This window comes from Dermacentor andersoni, chromosome 3 (assembly GCF_023375885.2).
Source record: "Dermacentor andersoni chromosome 3, qqDerAnde1_hic_scaffold, whole genome shotgun sequence".
NCBI classification, from domain to species: domain Eukaryota; kingdom Metazoa; phylum Arthropoda; class Arachnida; order Ixodida; family Ixodidae; genus Dermacentor; species Dermacentor andersoni.
Genome location: NC_092816.1, coordinates 158300978 through 158325597, shown reverse-complemented (window position 1 = coordinate 158325597; position 24620 = coordinate 158300978). Strand labels below are relative to the sequence as shown.

Here is a 24620-nt window from a genome sequence, read left to right as displayed (position 1 = left end):
TCAACTTTACAACTCTCTAACTCAGAAAGAAAAAATGATATCACAATTCTCTGAATTGTATCTGATATTTCATCTAAAGCGAACAAAATTGATATGTTACGCATGAATCTAAGGAAATTCAGTAGTATGGAAATACAGCTTTTGCAGAACACTTGTACATAACGTAACCATTTCACGTAATATATAGATTGATATAACAAATTTGTCCGCTTTGAATGATCTAATGGATGCTGTTTAAAAAACCGCGATATGTGTCCTTGAAACAGACCTATTAATTTATAGACTTCGTGCGTCAATTTTTTTAGAACTTCCGATATCTTTAACAAATTGTTAACAAAATTCTGGCCCTAAATCGAAATTACGCTTGCAACAGTCACTAGAGTTTAACTGTTTCTCTCAAATGCAACCAATCTCATTAAAATTGGTCCTGGGGTTATCTCAGGAAAGCGTTTTTGCGTTTTTGCGTTTTACATGTATTTCAATAGGCCGCATCGCAGTGGGGCCCGAGCTAAAGCTTCCTCTTAAGCTTACTAAACTCTCACTACGTAACTTCATATTCACAAGACCAGCTTTAAATTTTCTGCATCGGCAGGATATTCGGCTAGTATTCCTCTTGATATGTTGGACATACATTGAGGATGATAGTCTTTATTCAAAGCACAAGGCGGATACTAATGTTCGTAAGAGAGAACGTGAAATGGGATTAATGTTGTGGCCCAGTAATAAAAATACTAAACTGCGAAGAACTACACTTTACGTTGTTGACTGATAAACTTTTCGCTTCTCCTATTCTCGTGTTAGGCTGTGTTCATCTTTTCTCTCGCAATATGCTGACTACTATGTGAACTCCCTATTACTACAGAAAAGGCAGGTACGGTGGCTGTATCTTAGATTCTTAACAATTGTCACTCAAATTGTCCTTCAAGGCAACGCTTGTGTTACGCCACTAGCTTACCGGTTTAGAGAGCATACTGTGCGAATGTTTCTAATGCTCTACGACTAAGTTCTCTACCTTGGGCCCATTTTTTATCAATTCGCCAGGTTATAATAACTGTGCTGTTTTAATGTGCATTCATGGACATTAGCCGGTGCCACTAGTAGACACGGACACGGCTCTAGGAGCTATGTCCAGGGACTCCGGTGTATAATGGCTCTCTGCGCTATGTCAGGACCGCCGGTGGATAGAAGAGATTCTCTATGATAGTCGACCCCGGTCTCATTCTAGGTGAGGCGTTTCCTGCCGCTGCCATTTCCACGTGCGAGCAGATAACTCCTTGTTGGCTCTGTCATTTACTGGGAAATCATCACTGGAGGACAGATCACTCCGCTATCTTTGCCATACGTCGGTAGAACGCTTCTTAGATGGATGGTTCAGGGAACGCTCAATGCGTCTGCGACAAAACTCTGTGATTCCTCGTTTCGAAGCTCACACGCAAGCAGGAGCGCAATTTCTAAGTGGTTCCGAAGACCTCACCACATCCCGCCACCGCGCTCAGTTGGCTTGAGTCACAGAGCACCTTTGGAGAGACTAGCGAGTAATTTCAGAGACCCGAATCTGCTGCAGGTGCTTGAAGGTCCTGTCAACGCAGCCTAGCTCCAATAGTTACGCGGGATTTCGCCTACCCTCCTCCGGATTCCGGTAGCCATGATGCCTATCAAACCCCTACAGTACATTTTGATCGTGTTCCTATCTCAAGGTTTCTCTCTCTCCTTGCCCCTATTTGCCTGTTTTTATCCCCCTACTTCCTCCCCGCGTGCAAGGTAGCCAACCGGAACGACCTCTCGTTAACCTCCCTGCCTTACTTTCGATACTTCATCTCCCTATCCGGCATACATACACTGTGACATTTTAAAAGGCGCAAAGTATGAAGAGAAGTACGTATGAAGAGATGTATGAAGTATGTCAGGCCTTAAGTACCTCTTGCTAGGAGGCTACCTCAGCAACTACACATAGGAGAAGGGGGACGGGATTACGAGAACATAAAAAAGAAATAGGAGGGAGGAGCGCTCACCAGCGGAGCAGCAAGGTCGTCCGCCCGAAATCGCCCGGCATACCTGCTCCCTGTACAGTGTGCCCTCAGTATGTCTATAAACGACCACGTGCCATAATTCCAGCAAGAAGCTGGAACCACGAATGTCCCGAGTCACAGAGCCCCGTCAAGCTCTCCACAGGCCACGAGCGAGCTGCCGTGACATAGCCCTAGTTTCGCCAAGCGAAGCTGCCGCCGCCTGCAGCAGTCTATCAGGGTTGCTGTGTACTAGTACACAAAATAAATTTGTATACAGTTGACGCGCGAGCGGGCAGGAGAAAAACGCAAACTGTATGCACCCACGTACTCGCGCTTTTTGCGTGGCAGAGGCGCTGCGTGCATGGCTGAAGAGTTGGACGATGGGCGTTGCCCAGCGCCATTAAACTGCAAGCAATTGTATCTAGCTTTTCTGGACATGAGGATTTAGTTCGCGTGAGTGCCACCACGTGGCATGCTGACCTTAAAGTTTGCAAACTTCCCGCGACAACGCAGTGATGACGTCAGCAAAACAAGAATAACAAAATTAATAGCTATCTGTGCGCACTGAACTTCGCCGCAATGTGTGTCCCGTCGGTTATTAGTGTTCTTGATAAAGCGTAGCCGCTCGACTGACCTGTATCACGCGGTGTAAAAGCGAAATTCGCCCGTTGACGTCGTTGCCTTTCTGTGCCGCTTAGCGCAGAACTTTTCTTATTTGATGTCATCGCAAGTGCCCTTGTAGGCGAGGTGCAAGCCCACCTGATGCAGGTTAAAGCTGCACTACGTAGGCAGCGAGGCATGCGCGGGAACGGCGTTGTCACCTGTGTGGAAGGCCTACAGCACCTACACCAGGCTACACCGCGTCGGAGCCTCCGCTGAGTTGAGAATACCGAAGCGCTCACAGTCGGCGATCGTTAGTGTCATGATGCAATATTTTGCTTAGCGGCGCCTTGATGGCGGCGCCATCTCTGGCAAGAGAGGGTGTATTCTAACGTGGTACTGACGGTAAGGGGCACAGTAGCAAAGCTGTGAATGAAGAAACGAAGTCTCATTGGGCGGAGCTGTGCCCGCAGAAAACAGTCCACACCCAAAGCACAACGATAGCGGTGAACACCATCGGTGATCGTCGAAATCTGATGTGCGGGTCCAGTGCGTCGGCTTTCGAGAATGTTTGGGAATTAGACGGATTCCTAGTTGGTGCCGTTACCACTTCCGAAGATGAAATTAAAGGAAGAAAAGTATAAAACTGTTTGACATCAGCCGGAAATGGTAGTAATGTCTGTCTCCAGTGTTTCATATAATATAGATAGGTTAAAATCGCCTAGTATATAGAGGGTCGGTGATGAAAAACGCGAGGATAAGATAATAATCACATGATTGAGTTCGCTAATGATTTCGAGCAGAGGTGTGCAGTTGTCTCGTGGTGTGCAACGGCAAATGAAGCCCAGGCCATTTGAAGGTCAGTAGTACCGAAAATTCGCAAAGAAGGAATGTCGTTGGAAATGGCCAGAATAACGCCGACCGAACTTGCCTATTAGCTTCTCAGTGAAGAACATCTTCAGAGGTTTTGGAATCAGTACCATTCGTCGAAAGCAATGTTTATAATAAGCCGATAATGTGCGCAGAGCATGTGTCAATCGCTGAAGACAGAAACATATTTTGAGCACCCTTCTAATGTTTGGAAAAAAGATAGGCACACGTCTTTATCAAGATTGCCCACTTTCGCTGTCTCTCCGTTAACTGTGCGAACTGCGGTTCCTGCGCGTTGCCGTCATGCCTGTTTTTCTGTCACACATTTAGAATCAGCATCAAAAACACCGCACATGTCATTCACGTGCCGTTTGTTGTATAAGTTTTATGTATGGACAGCATGCTCGTGTTTTCCAAATTCGATAACAGCACCAAAAGTGCTATTACTTGATGGAACTGACTACGCAATGAAATAATTTTTATCTGGGTCTAAAGCTACAAAAAAAAAACCTTACAATAACTAGTCGGCATTTTGCAGTTGAACAAATGCCTATCGGGGAGCGTGTTCACTTAATTCGGGTGTAAATGGTGGAAGTAAGGTTTTTAAAGCGTATATAACATTGTTGTCAAGTTTCTTCTTATGTTTGTTTAGCGTATGGAATGTTCCCAAGAATGAGGTCGTTGCGTCGAGGCCTATGTTCAAGTTCACTGATGCAAGACCGCAAGAAGCAGTTCTCGCTTTGCAGCGTCCGCATGACGACCTTCACATTAGCCAGGTCTTTGCCCTGAGACTAAAACGTTTCGCTTCTTTCTTCATTCATCTGTTTCACGTTGTTCAATCCGTTCGCTCAAACCTATGAATTTGGATCGGCGGCTTGTTCAGGCAAGTTTTGAGGACTGCAGTGAGCGGATTTGCCTATATATAATGAAGATAAACATAATCTTCATTTGCCTTTCGGGATCCTATGGCAGGACGACTTTGATTTGGGCAAGTTTGTTCATAGTTATTTGGGGAATGCAGCGCAAAGAACACAGGGGCAAAGAAAACACGGTACACTGTTAAAGCACTGGCACTCTGTCCTAATGAGTGAAACGGACAACCTGCTCACGCAACTGTCACGCGCCTCCCTGATAATGAACGTTTCCACAATATCGCGTTCCCTTTAGCGTGTTACTTTCTTTTAAAACTAGGTATTTTTAAATATAGGCACGTGTCCGCATCATTCGCAGGGTTCTTCTAAATGCTTCCCGTTTTGTTGCGCGTATTCAAGTTGTGTTCCTTTGCACTTTCATTAAATAATATTCCAGCCTGCCCTGCATTGCCGTCCACATTTCACCGTAATCTTATATATAACATTTGGCATGCATGTGTGTAGCGCATTATATGTCTCGTTGTACAAGGGGACAGTGATACTTTATTTGTCATAGCGCACAACTTTGACAACTTACCAGGGGCTGAAGAAAGTACTTGGATGTTTTGCTTTCAGGCAGTGTTTTCGATATCTAAAAGTCAATCAGACCCTATGCGCATAATGGGAGCAATGCTAAAGAACTCCAAGTGGCACTCTGTTGTATGGCGCTTGTAATCTTCAATAATTGTTCTTCTGTACAAAATATCAAAACCGTTCAATTATGAAAATGCTCGATATTTTCTGTTTTTTTTTTCTACATCAACACTCAGATAATGTTTACTCCTAGGAGCATCTTACCTTAGCACTACTCACTAATCAGCGTTTCGTGTCTTATGCGACTAATGTATTAGCACATTAAATACGTTTACGATTCCCAGCCCTCGCTCAGCAACAGAGGACGTGCAGATTTGAGCACTTCAAGTTTCGTTTCATGACGCCAGTATTGTCTAATGCCGCACTTACTCCTTGTTACTAGGATCTGCGTAGACCAGAGTGAAGATTGCGAAGGCACCGATTGTCGGACTGACGAGAGACGTTTTATAAACTTGTCCCTGTAAAAATAACAATCGATCATAAGAATAAGTAGGATAAGGCCGCGTTGCACTCGGCTCTGAAACATCGGCATTATACCTTTTGGAATCAAGAGTCGTAGTAAAATGAATGTAAATGAGCTTTATTGTATTTGCAGGTGAGTCAGCAGAGCGCCATGCACCAGGTTCTATATTTTACTCATGGATTTTCTACCACAACCAAGGAGTGTGCAACCTACTGCAAGCTAGCAATGTGCGGGTCCGAATGCCGTTTTACATGTCCCTTAATTGGGGGTTTATCAGTCGTCAACGTGAGGAATGCAGTGCCCATGTGAGGAAGCTTTTTTCTTGCTAAACATTTTTGACGAGTTCATAGCTGATTGAAGTGACTAGCATGCGACTGATTTTCTAGGCCGATGCCGAAGACAGTGCATTACGCATATTGACCCACGACTACAATATTCCACAATGCGAAATTTGAGCGCGGATCTGTACGTGTTTTTCTGTTCACGATATGTTGGCTGGCGCGGGCAATCTGTCTCATGAGGACGTTGGAAACGGAGCGAAGTGTGCCGCGACGGCACCGCTAATCTCGAGATTGCGAGAGGCAACGCGGGCGTGACGTATGCGCGCGATTCACAGCAGCCGCCACAGCCAGACCTCCCGGACGACGCGCTCTACTCTGGTGCCATCGCGTAGCCATCGTCGCAGCACTACACTTTTCTTCTCACGCTTTCCAAAATGCTCTCTTTCCCCGCTTTCCTCCTCTCGTCTTTTATCCCCGCTGCGCTACGCGTTCGCTTTTAATTTCATCCATCGCTGTGCTAGTTCACTCGGTTCCGCCGCAGGAACGGGCACTTAAGAGCTGCTTTCTAAAACGTATGCAGAAACAACACTGGAGTAGTATAGTTATGCACAAGCGTACGCGTAAATTTCAAGTTGGGTCATCCCCAAATTTATGTTGGCCCAGTAGCAAATTTCAAGCTTGCCCAAGCCAAATTTCAAGTTGCCCCTACCGAAGTTAAGTTTCCCAGTCCCCCAAATTACATTAGTGCACCCCCAAATTTCAACTGGCCCACCCCAAATTAAAGTTGACCCGCCCTCAAATTCAAATTTCGCGATTGTCCACTCCCATATTTCACTTGGCCAACCTCCAAATTTCAAGTTGGACCAGCTAGAAATTTCAAGTTGCTAGCGTGGTTGGCCTCGGCGCTATGCTTACCCAAAGTGAACCTGGATTTGACAAGTTCGCCATTGCTTACGCTAGCCGCGCGAGCACTAAAGCCGAAGGGAACTATTCAGTTACGGAGAACGAGTGTTTAGCCATCGGATGGGCCATAGGAAAGTTTCACCCTTGCCTTTACGGACTCCCTTTCGAGGTGGTTACAGATCATAATCTTGGCTCTCATTCTTGAAAGATCCATCTGGTCGACTCGCCGGTTGAGTATTACGGCTCCAGGGGTAAGACATTCCCGTCATTTACTGATCGGTACGGAAGCATTCTGATGCAGATGCTCTGTCCCGCTCACCTCTCCCGCGTGGTTTTGCGACCTCGTCGGTGTCTACCTACCACGTGTTCTCCTTAGCCATCGGCAACCTCCTTCAGGAGCAAAGGAAGGACCCCTGGCTTGCTTCCCTTATCGAATCGTTGATTCAACCCACGTTCCATCCCGTATCGCGGTAAATATGCCGTCAAGCGCACCATTTCATTATTTCATCAAACGGACGCAAGTAGCTCTTATTAATTCCCCGCCTCCTAGGCTCTGACATATGCACCGCATTCCACGCTGACTCACAGTGCGCACATGCCGTAGTATTGAAAACTTACACCCGACTTCTCTTGCGCTACTATTGGCACGGAACTTACGGCTTCTTTCGCCGCTACGTTCGTTCTTTTCTCGCTCGAAAGCGCTGTAAGAATCCTCCCTGCCGTCCAACCGCCCCACCACAGATATTTCCCTGCCCTGCGTGCCCTTTAGACAGCGTGGGCATCGACTTGAACGGACCCCTTCTCGACATTCCTGCTGGCAACCACTGGATAATCATTGCGATCAATCATCTCACACGACACGCAAAGCCTTCACCGTTCCCATCAGCACCGGCAAGTGACGTTGCCTCCTCCATTTTAGAAGACATCACTCTATGGCGTGGTGCACCACGTGAGCTGCTTAGCCATCGAGGACGTTTCTGTCGGACGTTGTCGAAGGAATTCTAATGGAATGCAACTTCGTTCACCGAACTACCACTTACTGCAACCTGCAAACGAATGGTTTGACTGAAAGATTTATTCGAACAATGGGCGACATGCTGGCAACGTACGTCGCTTCCGAATTGGAACCTTCTTCGTCCCTTCGTAACTAACGCCTGTACTATCGCGACGCAGACCACCATTCAATTCTCTCCATACTTCTTACTGTACGGGCACAAGTCCTCGTACACTCAAGACACCATCCTTCCATACCACCCGGAGGTCAGTGAGTCGAGGACAGTTTCTCAAGCCGCTAAATACGCCAGAATGCCGCCAGATTGTCCCCTCAACACTGGTGATCAGCAACGCCACAAACATCATCGCGATGTCTCTATTTTAAGTCTCCAATCTCTTATACCCCGACTCACTTGTATGGCTCTGGATCCCTTCAGCGAGCCCCGGTCAGTCGACGAAACTTATTTCGCAGTACCATGACCCTTACCGTGTTGTCAAGCAAACTTCGCCGGTGAATTACGTCATCGAGCCGCTTGAGCCGTCTACAGATCAACGACACCGATGGTGGGAGATCGTGCATATACACTGCCCTATTATGACCTTGCTTTCGTGTCATGTCCCTAATGTCGCCAGAATGGCTCTTTTATTCAGGGGATGCGATTCTAGTGAAGAATATTATCGCTATTTGGAGAAGCACAGTGCGCTGCTCATGCAAGACGACATCAATGTGGGCCTCTCTATAGAGGCGCTGCTGGGGCGCGACTGCCACGTCCGCCATGACAGTGGCCCTTTAGCACACACAAACCCAGTAGCACATATCTGCCTACGAAAAGAAGTGCCAAACATACCCCGTCCTGAAAAGTGGCGGAAAGTTGCTAAGAAAGAATTGATGTTTAAAAAGCAGCAAGAAACGCTCTTAGAGTCCATGGGACACGAATAGAAATTTGAGCGAGCGAGAGAATGAACGAACGAGGGTTTACCTTGCTGATCGCTCGACTACCACAACAACTATTTTGTGGTACTTTGCCAAGCAGCATGCGTGTGCTTGAGTTGCGAGAGGGATATCTTGGGACTTTCGCTTCTCAAAATATGCCTTTCTGTAGGCACTACAGAGGATGACGCGCGTTGGGTCTGTTGTACGTAATTGAGCTGCACTACGCTACAGCACATACATATTCCAATAAGCCCTCTCTCGAATTCGAGAAACCACTGCTTCTCTCGCAAGCCGTCACACTTTTCTTGCCGCTTCATAAAAACTCCATTACTACCTTCAGGATTCTTGCTGTAGTTAAGTGGGCTACAGAACAGCATAGCGCTAGCACAACACCGCAGGAAAGAACGTGCAACGTTCGCTTAGTCGAGCCAAGGAGAAATATGGCGCCAACGAAAAAGTAAAACACAAGGAAAATACAAGATCCGCGCATTTCCAAGGGCAGCGGCATGGAGAGCACTCGCCGGTTCCGCCTGGTTCCCGCCGGGGGGTCGCGCAAGGGGCGAGAAGGAGGCGAGGAGGTCGCGTGGCGGCGGCAGAGTTCAAAGTGTGGCGGCACTTACAAATTGTCAAGGGACTTCAATGCTATCACGAGGCGAACTCAGTACGTCCGTATAGCAAGCCAGAGGAGGTCAACCCAGCACGCCTGCGCCTACTTTCCTTCTCCGCGAAGCTTCGTCTCGCTTCTCCTTCCCCACTTCGATCAACGTCACCTAGACTTCCCTATGTGTGGCGTTGCTTTATCACGTGCTCAGCGTGCTCGTTCGTACTTTCCCCGACGCACTATTCTCTGTCCCTTCAGGCGCCTTTTTTTCCTCCGTTTGTTTCGCGGCTTCTAAACAACATTCACCGATTGTGCTAGCTGCCAGGTACGCTTGCTCATAGAAAAAGCGCCACTGCCATTGCCGGAGAGCGCGGCTTGTACGCGTGCGAAAGTGGCCTTCTCAAACAACTTGGGAGAGCAAAACGGCTTACCTAGGGGTACCTCTCGCTACCCGAAGGGAACCTTTACACCAATTATATTCTCTCGTATTCGGTTGTGGCGCTCTCTGTTCGCTAGAAGATGCGTGCATGCCTGCTGCTGGAAAAGCGCAAGTTATTAATGCGTACGCATTCTTTGGCGAGCCCCCCTGCGCCGTCACGCGAAAAGTGCAATGCCTTGCATTTGTAGAAAAATGCAAAGTTTGCAAAGTTAACGCATTTCATTGTTATGATAGTATAAATATTCATGACTGGTGGTTCTTAAGCGATACGGAACAATTTAAACCAAAACAAAAAATAGAAACAGGATGCCCGTAGTGATACAAAGGGCTCCTTAGGAAATGCAAGGGGAAGCTTATAATAGCAGTGAGCCACCTGTAACCATGCGGCGGGTCAATCTGAAATTTCGGATTTGGGCAACTTGAAATTTACGGTTGGGCCCAATTTAAATTAGCAAGCGGCCCAACTTTAAATTTGTAATGAATACATTGTTGCGTCAGAAAAGGAAAATAAAGACTTGGGAGGGAGAGTACGAAACGACAGATTGAGCGCTGGATGAGATTGAGTACGAAACGACATATTACAATCTGTCGTTTCGTACTCTCCCTCCCAAGTCTTTATTTTCCTTTTTTTTTTGGCTCAACAAAGTATTCATTAGGTCCCAACCAGCTCGTTCAGCAACAAGTTCTACTCATTTAAATTTGTACCTGGGCCAAGTTGAAATATGGGGTAGGTCAATGGAAATGAATGTAAGAGAGTACGTTAGCAAACACGTAGTTGAAATTACAATAGCTTATTTCGCAGCAGCGAGCCGGAAGCAGTGATGGTTTCGTTTTCGTGTGCTTTCGCTGAAGCAGCATGCGGCACGCCACCGGAAGCGCGATCTCGTGTCGCTAGCGGAAACTGCTCCGCGAAATGAGTCTTTACGCAACCTAGCGGTGATGTCGGCTATTTTCGTGGAGTGTCCATTTAATTGCTGTGGCAATTAAAGCTGCCTTTCCTCTGGGAGGAATGCTTCTCATAAGAAGTTGCGGTTTTCCTTTGGTGGAAGCATAGATAGCGCCGTCGCTGTAATGCTATGACACCTTCATCCTAGCAGGTCATTCGATAAGGCCACGCAACCAAGTGGCCGCCTCTACACAGCAGTGACTACAAATAAACGTTGACAAAAGCGGCACACTTTACTCCTGAATGATAAGCTGAGCACCTGAAAGATGCAATAGTCGGTGGAGGAGCCCCTCATTAATTTTCACCTCGCTGAGCACGGCATTCTCTAATGTATGTCGAAATGTGAGCACGCCACCGTGCCAGCGTTTCGCCACAAAAGAGACGCAGTAACATCGGGTGCAGTAATATTGCTCTTAAGTGCGCATATTTAGTTGCAATGGCACTGCGGGAGCTGGAGGGCAATCGCATTCGCCTATTCTCTTCGGAACAATATGATTTTGACTTACCATGCCTCGTTCCGGTGCCGAATTCGCCACTTCGAATGACATGTGGATTGACAATATAGTGCAGCCTCCGGCATTTAGAGAGTATTGCCATTTGGACCCTGAAGGGACACAAGTAAATTGTACAAAATAAAGAAAAAAACCGGCGGAGGCACTTAAGACTGCTTAAGTCCGGGAAATGACATTATAACTTTTGTAGACCCCACAACGTTATGAAGACGCTCATGTTATACACTCATCACGTGTCGCCATCTCCTCCCGTTTGCTTCGCCGTTACATGCTCAAGGACACACGCACTAGGGACACCTTTAGTCAGCCAGCACCGCGGAGGTCAAAAAAGACTTTCCTCTCACATGTTATGGTATCCGGTTCCTTCCGTTCAAAAAGACAGCCAGTAATACAGCATATGATTTGTTTATGTTATTAGGACTTTATTCATTATGGAGAAGTCGAATGATCGACAGACATGCCGAGCCACCTCGCTCGACAAGGTCTATCTTCCGAGAAGAGACTGCTCAAGTCCGTAGTGCGGTGGCTACATATGATCCCGTCCCTGAATGGATTTCGTGTCTGCACGCTTGTGTTTGATTGCCAGAATTTGGAACTGTCATTGGACTGTATACTATCTGTGAATTTGTTTCTCTTGTATGTTCATATGTAATGTAACTGCATTGGTTTGACAGTACCGATAATTCCATGCAATAAAGAGAAAAAAAAAAAAAGCTGTCGTGGCATCGGTGCATCATACTAGTCTCGCACCGCGGAAAGTTGGGTTCGATTCCCACCCAGAACCAAATGTGCCGAAATTTCTTTCAATTATATTATTTTTCTTTTTATTTACAGGAATCACCCTGAGAAATCTGACGCATCCGAACATCTTTTTTTCGATAGGTTTTTAGTTCTCGCGCGGTCGCCCATTATTGTTATCATTTTTCGGTTACTCCCTCTACGACGCTTTTTGGCGGAATGGGGCATATAATGCCTTCGCGTGAATACCTGGTACTTGAGGACGTATATTGAAGTTGGGAAAAAATGCAAGTGCTCACTTTGCGCGAATCGTGTACACACTTGAGTTCACATCGTCCCCTACATGGCATCTCCCATTCCATTGAGAATTATACGCGAGCGACAGGTCGGGCGTATGGAACACAGGCGCGGCTGCAGCTTTCTTCAAAGGGCGCCCAATATGAAGGCTTAAAGGGAAGCTGAAGAGTCTGTCGAATTCAATAAGACGCTCATATACGGATGCGGGAACCTTATAAACCATGTAGGTAAAATTTGGGTTTTTTTTTTCAATTAGGAGCGACGTAATCGTCGGTTGAAATTGCGCTGTAGCTCCGCCCCCCGTCGAATGCCGCGCGCTGCTGCTGACGCTGACGATGCGAGCGGAGACCGGAAACCGCGGTGTTGTGACGTCAACATTAGTGTTTTGTTCCTTCGCAGCCTGCGCGACCGTGCCTGACCGTGCTTGTTTCTGCGTGGGTGCCGTCGTAATCTGCTTCGATCGACCCTGCATTTCTTTGTTGGTGCGTCTGTGTGTATGTAGGGTGGTAGACAACGTGCGCAGCATCAACTGATGTAGTGCGCCGATCATGCCGTCTTTCCGTGCAGCCTACGGTTGCACGAACACCAGCGGCCGCGACGATGTTGTCTTCCATTGCTTCCCACAAGACAAGAAGCTTTTAAGGAAGTGGGAGGCTGCTGTGAAGCGAAAGAATTTCAAGCCCTCAAGAACAACACTGCTGTGCTCCAACCAATTCCGTGACGACGATTATCATGAGAATTTGTCATTAAAACGTGCGTTGGGTTTGCCAGTCAAGTCGGCACGTCTAAAGCCCGGCGCAGTGCCGTCAGTGTTCGCGTTCACGAGGAGCTCGTCACCGCTGTCAAGGCCAGCTTTCGCGAAAAGAAGGAAGCTTGAGGTAAGAACCTGACTGCGCGAACCATTGTTCAGTGTAGTTTAATACGTGTAAGCTAGTGATTGCTACAATGCTTTTTTCAGATAAATGGAGTTTGAGCTGGTGTGCCGGTTTTTGGTAACAGTGAGGCGTTACGCCTGAATTGAACGGCGCTTGTACGAGGACGGTAGCAAATGGCACCGTACTAAAGAAAGCGTTTCAAGGTTAGGCTCGTGCGCAGCTCTCCCATCATATCACATATCGAGACTGCGGCTACGCTATGCGAAATTCGCAACCGGAGACTGCGCGCCGCACGTAATTCTACTCGGAAAGCTCGTACGTGTGAAGACGTGATACGTAGATGCGTCGCTTGGTCCTACTTAAGTTCAAGCATTGTAGGATTCATGTGTAGTCCTCTGTGGCCAAAATATGTTAGAAAATTGGCGCGGCACCTTTTTCTTCGTCCTCGGAGCGCCGAGAAAGCGTTTGCCTCGAGAAGGCTTCCGGCTCCCGGCAAATAAAACATAAAAAAGCTTGTAGCATTGAGTGGCACATTTCAAAATAAAGATGAGGAAAACCACAATGCAAGAGAAACTTCCTTTATGAACACGGAGGAGTAGGGTAGTCTACGTAGCCTCTTTCCTTCCAATGTTTCATAACCTTCAAGAGAGGTGTCACGGAGGTCTGGGAGCAGACTTTTTAGCTATATGGCAACCATTAAAGCCTATTCTAGCTGCCTAAATGAATACAAGTATGGAGAAGCTAACGCATGTATAGATGGTGCCTCTTCGCCTAGAGATGACATGTGTGATTTGCAACGCAGCTGTAAAATTCATCTGTTCCGTAAAGCGAGCGTTGAAATTATTTTTGCAAGACACGGAAAGATTTTACTCGTACTGAAGTGCACTTTACTTTGTCCTGTTTGCAGCAAGAGCATCATATGGTTTTCTTTTTTTACATATTCAGGTTCTCAATGAACTGCTGGGAAACACGGCTTGCACTGAAGACTGCGCACCAAGTGACTGCGCACCAGGTGACTGCACACCAGGTGACTGCACACCAGGTGACTGCACACCAGATGTCTGCACACCAGATGACTGCACACCAGATGACAGTGAAGATCAAGAATTCATGGCAGTTGACATCACAGATCATGACTGCGCTACAAGAAACTTGCCACTTGCAGACGGTGCCCAAGAACCAGCACTGATCTCCCATAAAAGTGATGACAAGTGCTTTCAAGTCATTATGCATCCTGAAAACTGCTCTAAGGCATCACAAGTGAACATGAAAAGAAAAGGCAAATCAAAGGAAGCACAGACAAAGTCTTGTAGTGTTTCTCTAGGTATGTATATATATGCGCTATTAAACTTGGCATGCCTTTTTCAGTGTCCCAGCTGCATGCTTTCTTTCAGTAAGTGGAATAACTTATGGGCTGTAATAAGGGAATCGTATTTCTCTAATACTACAAATGTTTTAGCTTCACTAAAGCTGAGTCGGTGGACATAGTATTAGTTGAATGAAATTAACCTCATTCAGTCCTGATAACTACTGTTCATGTACTTCAATGTTTTACCAGGTGTTCAGGTTGGTGCCTCGATGGTTAGTGCGGCCACCCAAGTACAGTTGGGCACTACAGTGTGTGAAGCAAGCTCCGAGGACAGTGATAGCGAGGAACTCAGTGACAATGGCGACTCATTCAGCCGTGATTACGACTATTGCCCCTTGAGTGACTGGAAAGAGGGGTACGTTATGTCAATGGCGTAAAAAATTGCAATGCTTTCTCAATTTGGCTTGTTACGATCGCACTGGGTCAGTGCGCACAGCAGACGCAGTTATTTTGCAAGCTCCCTTGGTCTGTGCTACGCACCTTAGCTGAAAGATTGTTGTTTTTTCCAGGAATATCGACTCCGATGAAAGGAATTGCAGGGAGGACTGCAGTGACGCTCCTGATAATGAAAGAATTATTTTAGTCCAGGAGAAACAGCTTAGGATGCTTTTCAATTTCTGCCGCAAGTGCTTTGCACCTTGCACATGTCATGTCCAGTGCCAAGGAACTCTTTTTCAGATGACTACAGTCTGCAAGTCGGGCCACACGATTTCTTGGCAAAATCAAAATTGCATTCAGCAGTTGGCTGCGCTCAACCTGCGGCTTTCTGCAGCCATACTATTTTCTGGGTGCAACCCAACTGCTACCCTCCGGATGCTTTCGCTTGTTGGGGTACAAGTATTCGGAGAGAGGACATTTTTCAACATTCAGCGTTCTCACCTCTGGCCTGCCATTGGGAAGGTAAGCATATTTCTTAAAAGATATTTAAAGCAATTCACATGTGCTTACTTTAGTGGGAATTTTCTTTAGGTGTGGAAAAACGAACAGCAACTGTTGCTTGCGGATATAGGGGAGCAAAAAGTGAGACTTGCAGGCGATGGGCGAGCCGATTCGCCTGGATTTAGCGCAAAGTTCGGAACATACTCCTTTCTGGATCTTCAGCGCAACAAAATACTGCATTTTGAACTTGTGCAGGTTTGTTTAAACTGTGTTTTATAGCATGCTACATCTGTAACAACCAGTGCTAGAAGATAAGTCTATGCAGCAAATAATCACTTTACTTTCATTCTGTTTATAGAGGACAGATCATTGTTATGTGTAAAACATACTGAATTGTCACGTTTTGCAGTCTAATGAAGTAGGCGGAAGCTGCTATATGGAGCTGGAAGGCCTGAAACGTAGCCTCAGCTTCCTCCAGGATCACCGCATTGATGTGACGTCTATTGTTACCGACCGGCATGCCCAGATAAAGTGTTTTCTTCGGAAGGAGAGGTCCGACATCACGCATGAATTCGATGTCTGGCATGTCGTTAAAGGTATGATGTAGTCTGTACTTGACTGGACCAGAATATTTTTACTTGCATTATGCATTCTTGCAAGAAAGGCATGCATATATTTTTTTTAATTTCAGGTGTTCACAAAAAGTTGCTTGCTGTGGCTAAGAGAAATGACTCCAAAGAGCTCAAGGAGTGGACGCAAGCTGTTGGGAACCACCTCTATTGGTCGGCTGCCTCAAGTGAGGGCCACAAGGAGCTCATTGTTCCGAAGTGGAAATCACTGCTAAATCATGTCAGAGACATTCACAGCCATGAGGATGCACTGTTTCCATCCTGTCTCCATGGAGACATTGAACCGCGGAATTGGCTTAGCACAGGTAAGCTGCCTTTTGATGGAAATATAACATACATCAATGAAGAACATATCAGCTGTACCAAGCAGTGTCATGCGAGTACATCATGTCTGACCACTTCAGAAATATTGTGTAGCTTTTTGCTGTTGAATCCGTATTTCTTTCTTTCCATTCTTTCTTGCTATAGATGCCGCTGTAGCTCTAATCGCATGCACAAGTTTTGTGTTCTGATTTTGGAAGTTGCCAGCTGAAAAAGTGCCACCTCTGTTGTCACAGTCGGAATAATGGCATGTATTATGATGCAAGAAAATATATTAGCTTGGTGCTGTAATATGTAATGTAACTACCTCAGTGGAATAACACGTGCAGCAGCCAGTTTGCTTATCCACACATATGGCTGCTGTATGCACTTGGCACTGGTGCTTCTACACTTTTCATTCAGAGTCGAAGGCTTTCCAGAAGCTGAAGGAAGTAGCGACTTCCAAGGCCTTCCTGAGAGATTTGCCGCAATTAGCAACGAAGTTCCAGACCTATGGTTTAGAAGCTTTCCATAGCGTGCTGCTGCATTTTGCGCCCAAGTTGTGCCAGTACTCCTTTGAAGGAATGGTGGCAAGGTAACTAAATATTTCAGCTTTGCAGTTGAGTCTTGATGAGATACTGAAATCAAGCGAGCAGTGTGTTTCAGTGAAGAAACTGCTTATACCAGATAAATATATGAACACCATATGGAATAAAAAAATGTAGTATATAAGCTATACTGAGGCCACAATGGTTCATTACAGTGATCAAGCATTCGTTAATAGCAGATTTGTCATTGCTTGGCTGCTTTTGGAGTCCAAGCCATGGTCCACAGATTGCTTTGCCTGGCTGTAGTTTGTTTAATTAACAATCACTGTTTCTACTTTGTATTTTGTCTCCTGCATCTCTTGGATGCATCAAATTGTTTCACGATTCAATAGCCTGAAGTGACAAAATGATTAAATGTAACTGTTCCAGGACTCGGTTAGTAGCCATGCACTACAATGAGAACAGTGAGAGAAGGCAGGCATGCACACAGGATGGCACTTCTAGGTGGATTGTGAAATACCCGAAAGCCACAGGAGGCAATGTGGTTGCCTGTCCTGTAAAGGAGCAACCCACACATGGTAAGCTGATGATCTTGCGCTTTATTTCTTCACACTGTTACGTTTCGCCTACGACGCGCGGTATAGCCGGCGCGGATGCAAAGGACGCCGGGGCTTCGTTCAAAGCGGCGGACATTTTGGCCCGTTCGGAGCTGCCGCAAAGCCTCCCCGCCAAGCGCGTCCAGGCGTGTTTCAGTGCCACGTGTCTTCGTGTGTGCGTGTGTGTGTGTGTGCCCACGCTTGTCAAAGCGCGGCAGCCGGGGAGAGGAGCTTCCCAAGTGTGAAGCGAGGAGGTCTGTCCGGCGCCGGCAAGGCGGATGCGTCACTACACTCGTCTCAACTTGTCTCTCAGCTCGTCCGTGCCCCGCCGTCACGTGGTCTCGTCACGAGGCCTTCCTCTTGCCCTCTACTCCGAGAGTATAAGAGCAGCTGCCCCCGGACGCCGGGAGAGAGGCTCCGATTTCTTCTGTTGAGTAACGTGCTCTCCCGTCTCTCCACTTCGGTCGACCTGACCGCCCGCTCTTTTGCGATGTTAGAATAAACAAGTTGTTCTGTTACCAGTCGACTCATGCTTTGCCGGGACCTTCGGATGCTTCCAGTTGTGCCCCAGGGCGCCAGGCCAACGCTACCCTTGGGGCTTGCGACCCAGATTCTAACAGCTGGTGGCAGCGGTGGGATCGCGACAACGGAGGCCAGCAGCGAAGATATGCGGTTGACTGTATACTGAGCAGCACAACGACCATCCGGGAGCAGTGCAATGAGCCCTGTGTGATGACTGGTTGCCTGCAGCGGAACGACTGCGCTGAATTCTTGGCTGCGAGGTTTGGTGAGTGCGGGACTTTCTTCTTCTGAGTTTTGCCAGGCTTTTGTTAGTGTCAGAAACAGAGCTGGTAATTGTGGTTGTCGTTGCTGCCGGGTTAGTTTGCGGCAAGACAATAGTAGGCAGTAGAGAAAGCAGCATTCAGAGCAGCCATGGATTTGAAGTCGTTGCGCAAACCGAAATTGCTGGAGCTTGCAAGAGAGTTGGGTCTGGATGTCTCAGACAAACTCAGAAAACCAGAACTGCTAAGGGCTATTCTTGAGTTAGAAGCGGAGGATGACGAGCTGTCGGAATGCCTTGAGACCATTGAGGAGAGGGCAAAAAGACAGGAGCGCGAACTTAAAGAACAGAAAGAGAGACAGGAGCGCGAACTTAAAGAACAGAAAGAGAGACAGGAACGCGAACTTAAAGAACAGAAAGAGAGACAGGAGCGTGAACTTAAAGAACAGAAAGAGAAAGATGAGCGTGAACGAAAAGAACAGAAAGAAAAAGAGCGTGAACGTAAAGAACAGATAGAACGAGAGCAACAAGAGAAAGAAAGAGAGCGCGATCGTCAACACGCTTTGGAAATGAAGCGTCTCGAGTTAGAGATGGAACGCGCTCGTAATGGAAGTCAGGCACACGGTGCAGGAGAACGAGTATCGTTTAAAATGACTGACCTGATGCGGCCGTTTAAGCTTGGAGAGGACATTGGTTTGTTCCTGGTTAGCTTTGAGCGAACGTGCGAGAAGCAGGGGTTCTCTCGGGAAACGTGGCCACAGCGCTTGCTCACTTTGTGACCCGGCGAGGCGGCCGACGTAGTCGCTCGCTTGAATAGAGAGGAGGCAGAGGATTTCGACAAAGTGAAATCGAGTCTGCTAAAAAAGTACAGGCTGTCAGCGGAGGCGTTCCGTCGGAAGTTTCGGGAAATTGAGAAAGGTAAAAGTGAGTCATATACAGAGTTTGCCTACAGGCTTATGTCAAACATGCAGGAGTGGCTCAAAGAAGAGAAAGCGTTGGGTGATCACGAGAAAGTTCTGCAGTGTTTCTGGCTGGAACAGTTTTATAGTCGGTTACCTGAGAACGTGCGGTACTGGGTCTTGGATAGGCCAGACGTTAGTACGGTGGCTAGAGCCGCTGAGCTAGCCGAGGAGTTTGTGACGCGTCGGGCTCGCGGAGCTAAGGACGGTCAAAAGGGTGAATTTGGCTCCAAGTTTGAGAGGCCGAAGTTCACGCCCATGAGAGCAAGGGGGAACACACGTAGTGCGGATGCGAGTGAAAGCAGTCCGACCGAAGGTAAGGAGACGGCGGCAGCCGAAGCCGAACGCAGACAGCGGTTCGAGGAGGCAAGTGCGCGTGTGTTATACGTGTCAGAAGCCGGGTCACTTTTCGGCGCAGTGTCCAGAAACAAAAACAAAAGTCGTGTTTTTGTCATTATGCAGCACTGACGAGAACATGAAGCTTCTCGAGCCTTACATGCGAGACCTCCTCGTGAACGGGAAAGAGTGCCGAGTGCTTCGCGATTCCGCAGCTACGATGGATGTAGTTCACCCCTCTTACGTAGAACCCGATATGTTCACGGGCGAGTGCGCATGGATCAAGCAAGCCGTGGAAGCTCATAGCGTGTGTCTGCCCGTAGCAAAAGTGCTTATTGAAGGACCTTTCGGAGCGCTTGAGACGGAGGCCGCAGTGTCATCTATGCTGCCCCCTCAGTACCCGTACCTATTTTCGAACAGGTCCGATCACCTCCTGCGCGAGAAGGGGCTTTTGTTTGGTGAGGCTAGCGTTCAGGCCTTAACCAGATCGAAGGTTCGGGAGCTCGCTGCAAAGGCGGTAGTTGCGGGGCCGACGTTGTCGAACAATGAGAAAGGGTCAGAGGCGCAGCAAGCTGATATTCAGAGCACGCCCGAACTGGATAAAATTGAGCCTGTAGCGTTAAAGGCACCAGATACTGGACAGGAAATTCCCGATGCGGGAAAGTTAGAAGAGCTATCTGCAGATTTGCTCATCGAGCCTACGTCAGACGGACTTAATAGGTTGCTAAAAGTCAACCGGGCGGCTTTGATAGCCGAGCAAAAGAAGGATGGCAGCCTAGAAAACATACGCTGCATTGTCAAGGAAGGTATCGCCAAGAAAAATGCTCGCTTTGTGGAAAGAGGTCGCGTCCTGTACCGGAAGTATCTAGACCGCAGGGGAGTGGAGTTCGATCAGCTGATCGTGCCTCAATGCTATCGTCAGGATCTGTTGCGCTTGTCGCATGGGGGTTCGTGGTCCGGACACCTAGGAGTTAAGAAAACTAAGGACCGTCTCTTGCAAGAGTACTATTGGCCAGGGTGTTTTCGGGACGCAGACCACTTTGTGAAGACATGTGACACCTGTCAGCGGGTGGGCAAACCAGGGGACAAATCGAGGGCGCCGTTGAAGTTGGTACCTATCATTACGGAGCCTTTCGGACGGCTCGTTATTGATACAGTGGGACCTCTGCCGGTAACAACCACGGGGTACAGACACATTTTGACTGTGACCTGCCCAGCGACAAAGTTCCCTGAAGCAATGCCGCTTAAAGAACTCAGCTCAGTTGAGATAGTCAATGCACTACTGTCCATATTTGCGCGAGTTGGTTTTCCTGCGGAAATCCAATCAGATCAGGGCACAGTGTTACTAGCGCTTTGACGACAGCCTTTCTCGAAAGGTGCGGGGTAAAGCTGTTACACAGCTCAGTGCACCACCCCCAGTCGCATTCCGTTGAGGAGCTCCACTCCGTCATGAAGCGCGTGTTGAGAGCATTGTGTTTTGAACATCAAACTGACTGGGAGCTGTGTCTGCCTGGGGTGATGTTTGCATTAAGGACCGCGCCGCATGCGGCTACGGGGTTTTCGCCAGCTGAGCTGGTGTACGGTCGCTCGCTGCGATCTCCGCTTCGCATGCTTCGAGAATCGTGGGAAGGCAGGGGCGACGACCGAGTCGTGGTGGAGTACGTGCTTAAGCTCCTCGAACGCTTAAGAAGGGCACAGGAGTTGTCAGGTGAAGCAATGGCAAAGGCCCAGCAGAGGGCCAAGGTTTATTATGATCGGACAGCCAGGGCCCGTCGTTTTGAGGTGGGCGATGAGGTCATGATATTGCGCACATCGCTAAAAAACAAACTCGACGTGCAGTGGGAGGGCCCAGCACGGATTGTTCAAAAACTGTCGGACGTTAACTACGTAGTGAGTCTGCCAGGAAAGCGGAAAGCACAGCAAGTTTACCACTGTAATCTGCTCAAACCCTATAAACAACGGGAAGCAGTGGTGTGCATGATGGTAAACGTTCCCGAAGAGCTTCCGGTCGAGCTTCCGGGACTAGGCTCAGTGACGAACAGGAAAGACGCCGATCAAGTCATTAGGGACTTAATCAGTAAAGCATCGCTGTCGCCTGAGCAGAAAACCGAACTACACCAGCTCTTACAAGAGTTTCAAGGTCTGTTCTCTGAGAGGCCTGGTAGGACTTCTGTCCTTACTCATGACATAGAACTTACCTCCCCAGAGCCAGTACGATCCAAGGCGTACCGGGTGTCACCCCGCCAGAGCGATATTATGGAGGCTGAGGTAAAGAAAATGCTACAGCTCGGTGTAATTGAGGCGGGTGAGAGTGATTATACCTCCCCTTTGATTTTAGTTGAGGTACCGGGCAAGGAACCTCGTCCTTGCGTCGACTACCGCAGGCTTAATTCCATCACTAAGGATCAAATTTATCCGATCCCTAACATCGAGGAGCGCCTTGAGAGAGTGAGTAGCGCTCAGTTTATTTCCACCCTAGATCTTGTCAGGGGTTATTGGCAGGTTCCACTTACAGAAGAGGCTAGTAGGTATGCGGCGTTCATTTCACCAATGGGAACATTCCGTCCTAAAGTGTTGAGCTTTGGTTTGAAGAACGCGCCATACTGCTTTTCAAGCCTCATGGATAAAGTGTTGCGGGGACAGCAAGAATTCGCTTTACCGTATCTAGACGATGTAGCGATATTCTCCGCATCCTGGCCTGAGCATATGGCCCACTTGCGGGTAGTGCTAACCCGCCTGCGCGATGCGGGCTTGACAGTCAAGGCTCCCAAGTGCCAGTTAGCACAGGCCGAGGTTGTCTACCTCGGTCACGTGATTGGACGGGGTCGTCGCCGCCCCTCTGAAATAAAGGTGGCCGCTGTGCGAGACTTCCCGCAACCGCGCACGAAGACCGATATTCGGTCGTTCTTAGGTGTCGCCGGCTACTATCAGAGGTACATCCCCAGGTACTCTGATATCGCGTCTCCCCTAACGGATGCTCTAAGAAAAACAGAGCCCCAAACAGTCGTATGGGACGAGACAAAGGAAAGAGCTTTTAGCGCCCTAAAGAGCGCCCTAACAAGCCAGCCTGTGCTACGATCGCCAGACTACACAAAAGGGTTCGTTGTTCAGTGCGACGCTAGTGAGCGAGGCATGGGCGTTGTACTGTGCCAACGGGAAAATGGAGAAGTGGAACACCCCGTCCTGTATGCCAGTCGTAAGCTGACCAGTCGTGAGCAGGCGTACAGCGCCACCGAGAAAGAGTGTGCGTGTCTCGTGTGGGCCGTTCAGAAATTGTCATGCTACCTAGCCGGCTCGAGGTTTATCATTGAGACGGATCACTGCCCTCTCCAATGGCTGCAGACCATCTCTCCCAAAAATGGCCGCCTCCTGCGCTGGAGCCTCGCTTTGCAACAATATTCCTTTGAGGTGCGTTACAAAAAGGGGAGTCTCAACGGTAACGCCGATGGCTTAAGTCGAAGCCCCTAACGTAAGAATCAGCCTCAAAGTTATTTGTTACTGATGTTTTTCTTCCTGAGGCAGGATTTTTAACATATTGCTTTTGTGTAGTGTTTCAAAGTGATGACGTGCTTTCTAGTGCAATTTTTCAATTTGTGGATGTGTTCTGAGTGCTGCAAAACTACTGTAAGGAACTAGGCAGTAGTATAAAAGGGGAAAGAGCCTGGCAGGGCTTAGTGAGGGTTGTGCCGTGCTTGCTGACTGAGCGGTTGAGTTTCGGCGTAGTTCTAACGCTTGCCGGGAACGAGAACAAAAATGTCAACTCTCCCGAAGTCACTTTGCAGTGTCCTGTGTGAACCTGAACGAGAGAACGAGGCCTTCTCTGTGCGCTGCGCTCAAGAAACGCCGAAGGACGACCGACTTCGGTTATGAGCATCATCAAGCGACATCCCTCCGGACAGCGGATGCAGTCCCCTGACCATCGGGATCTCCTTCCCCCGGTGGGGCGGTCTGTTACGTTTCGCCTACGACGCGCGGTATAGCCGGCGCGGATGCAACGGACGCCGGGGCTTCGTTCAAAGCGGCGGACATTTTGGCCCGTTCGGAGCTGCCGCAAAGCCTCCCCGCCAAGCGCGTCCAAGCGTGTTTCAGTGCCACGTGTCTTCGTGTGTGCGTGTGTGTGTGTGTGTGCCCACGCTTGTCAAAGCGCGGCAGCCGGGGAGAGGAGCTTCCCAAGTGTGAAGCGAGGAGGTCTGTCCGGCGCCGGCAAGGCGGATGCGTCACTACACTCGTCTCAACTTGTCTCTCAGCTCGTCCGTGCCCCGCCGTCACGTGGTCTCGTCACGAGGCCTTCCTCTTGCCCTCTACTCCGAGAGTATAAGAGCAGCTGCCCCCGGACGCCGGGAGAGAGGCTCCGATTTCTTCTGTTGAGTAACGTGCTCTCCCGTCTCTCCACTTCGGTCGACCTGACCGCCCGCTCTTTTGCGATGTTAGAATAAACAAGTTGTTCTGTTACCAGTCGACTCATGCTTTGCCGGGACCTTCGGATGCTTCCAGTTGTGCCCCAGGCCGCCAGGCCAACGCTACCCTTGGGGCTTGCGACCCAGATTCTAACAACACATACATTGTGTTGTGAAATCCTAATGCAGGCTATGTGAAGAGACTACTCGAAGTGGTTATGCTGGACGCTGTGACAGTGTTACGGACGAGAAGGACCACAAATGCGAAGATTCCGCCACCTCTCAGCAGCCGCTTTCCTAAAGCATCAAAGGAAGAGCTTGTGAACAGGCGGAGAACAAGATTCAACAAGTAGTTAGATATTATGGTCTTGTAGCAAAATGTAATGAGAATGCCAACAATATGAAAAGCTGGTTTGCTCCTAACACAAGCCATTGTAGACTCATGACACAGTGCATGACAAACTACCTTTGTGACAGCTTCACGACATCCATGTAAATAACTTTATAAATATGTGTTTGTGTATGCTAGGGTTGGCTGTTTTTCTATTTTACATGCGTGGCAACCAGATAAAATGACACTGAATAAAATATATATGTGCTTCCAAATTCACTTTTTGTTGTGCCAAAAACATTTACTACATGCATGAAAGTTGTAAAGTCAATTGGTAAGTGATGCAATTCATATTGGTTCATAATGTCAAGATCGGTGCATGCAGCAATTCAGTTCCTTTACTAACACATGTTTAAATACTCATTTCGACGCAGCTTGGAAAATGTTTGAACCCCGTGTACACTCCATTATGAGATGGATATTTCTTCCGGATAGCACACAGTACACAACTTGGCAGAATGCGTCTCTT

General features: G+C 48.1%; 2 protein-coding genes across 3 annotated transcripts in view; one reads left to right on the top strand and one right to left on the bottom strand.

The window, feature by feature from the left end:
* Nucleotides 1-24620, bottom strand: part of LOC129383097 (uncharacterized) — a 167653-nt gene that overhangs the window by 13703 nt on the left and 129330 nt on the right. Inside the window, exons 1-2 of one of the 2 annotated variants that reach the window (XM_055067373.1) lie at nt 11051-11408; nt 5354-5442 (exon numbers count right to left, since the gene is read on the bottom strand). The exons of the other annotated variant lie outside the window; for it this stretch is intronic. Of the exons in view, the coding sequence (XP_054923348.1) occupies nt 5354-5442; nt 11051-11092 (131 nt within the window). The 5' untranslated portion in view covers nt 11093-11408. Of the gene's footprint in view, nt 1-5353; nt 5443-11050; nt 11409-24620 lie in introns of those variants that run through there. 2 annotated transcript variants of the gene reach the window in all.
* LOC126524559 (uncharacterized) lies at nt 14694-24426 on the top strand. The gene is made up of 7 exons (XM_050172850.3): nt 14694-15235; nt 15305-15469; nt 15624-15810; nt 15906-16148; nt 16567-16738; nt 17121-17269; nt 23950-24426. Exons 1-7 carry the CDS (start codon nt 14939-14941, stop codon nt 24111-24113), a joined length of 1377 nt encoding a protein of 458 aa, XP_050028807.3. The 5' UTR covers nt 14694-14938; the 3' UTR covers nt 24114-24426.

Excerpts from the sequence above, each read along its gene's own strand:
- LOC126524559 (XM_050172850.3), top strand. The coding sequence starts at position 14,939 with ATGCTTTTCAATTTCTGCCGCAAGTGCTTTGCACCTTGCACATGTCAT. Across the intron at positions 15,470-15,623 it reads TGCATTTTGAACTTGTGCAG|TCTAATGAAGTAGGCGGAAG; the intron begins GTTTGTTTAAAC and ends CACGTTTTGCAG. Across the intron at positions 15,811-15,905 it reads TGTCTGGCATGTCGTTAAAG|GTGTTCACAAAAAGTTGCTT; the intron begins GTATGATGTAGT and ends TTTTAATTTCAG.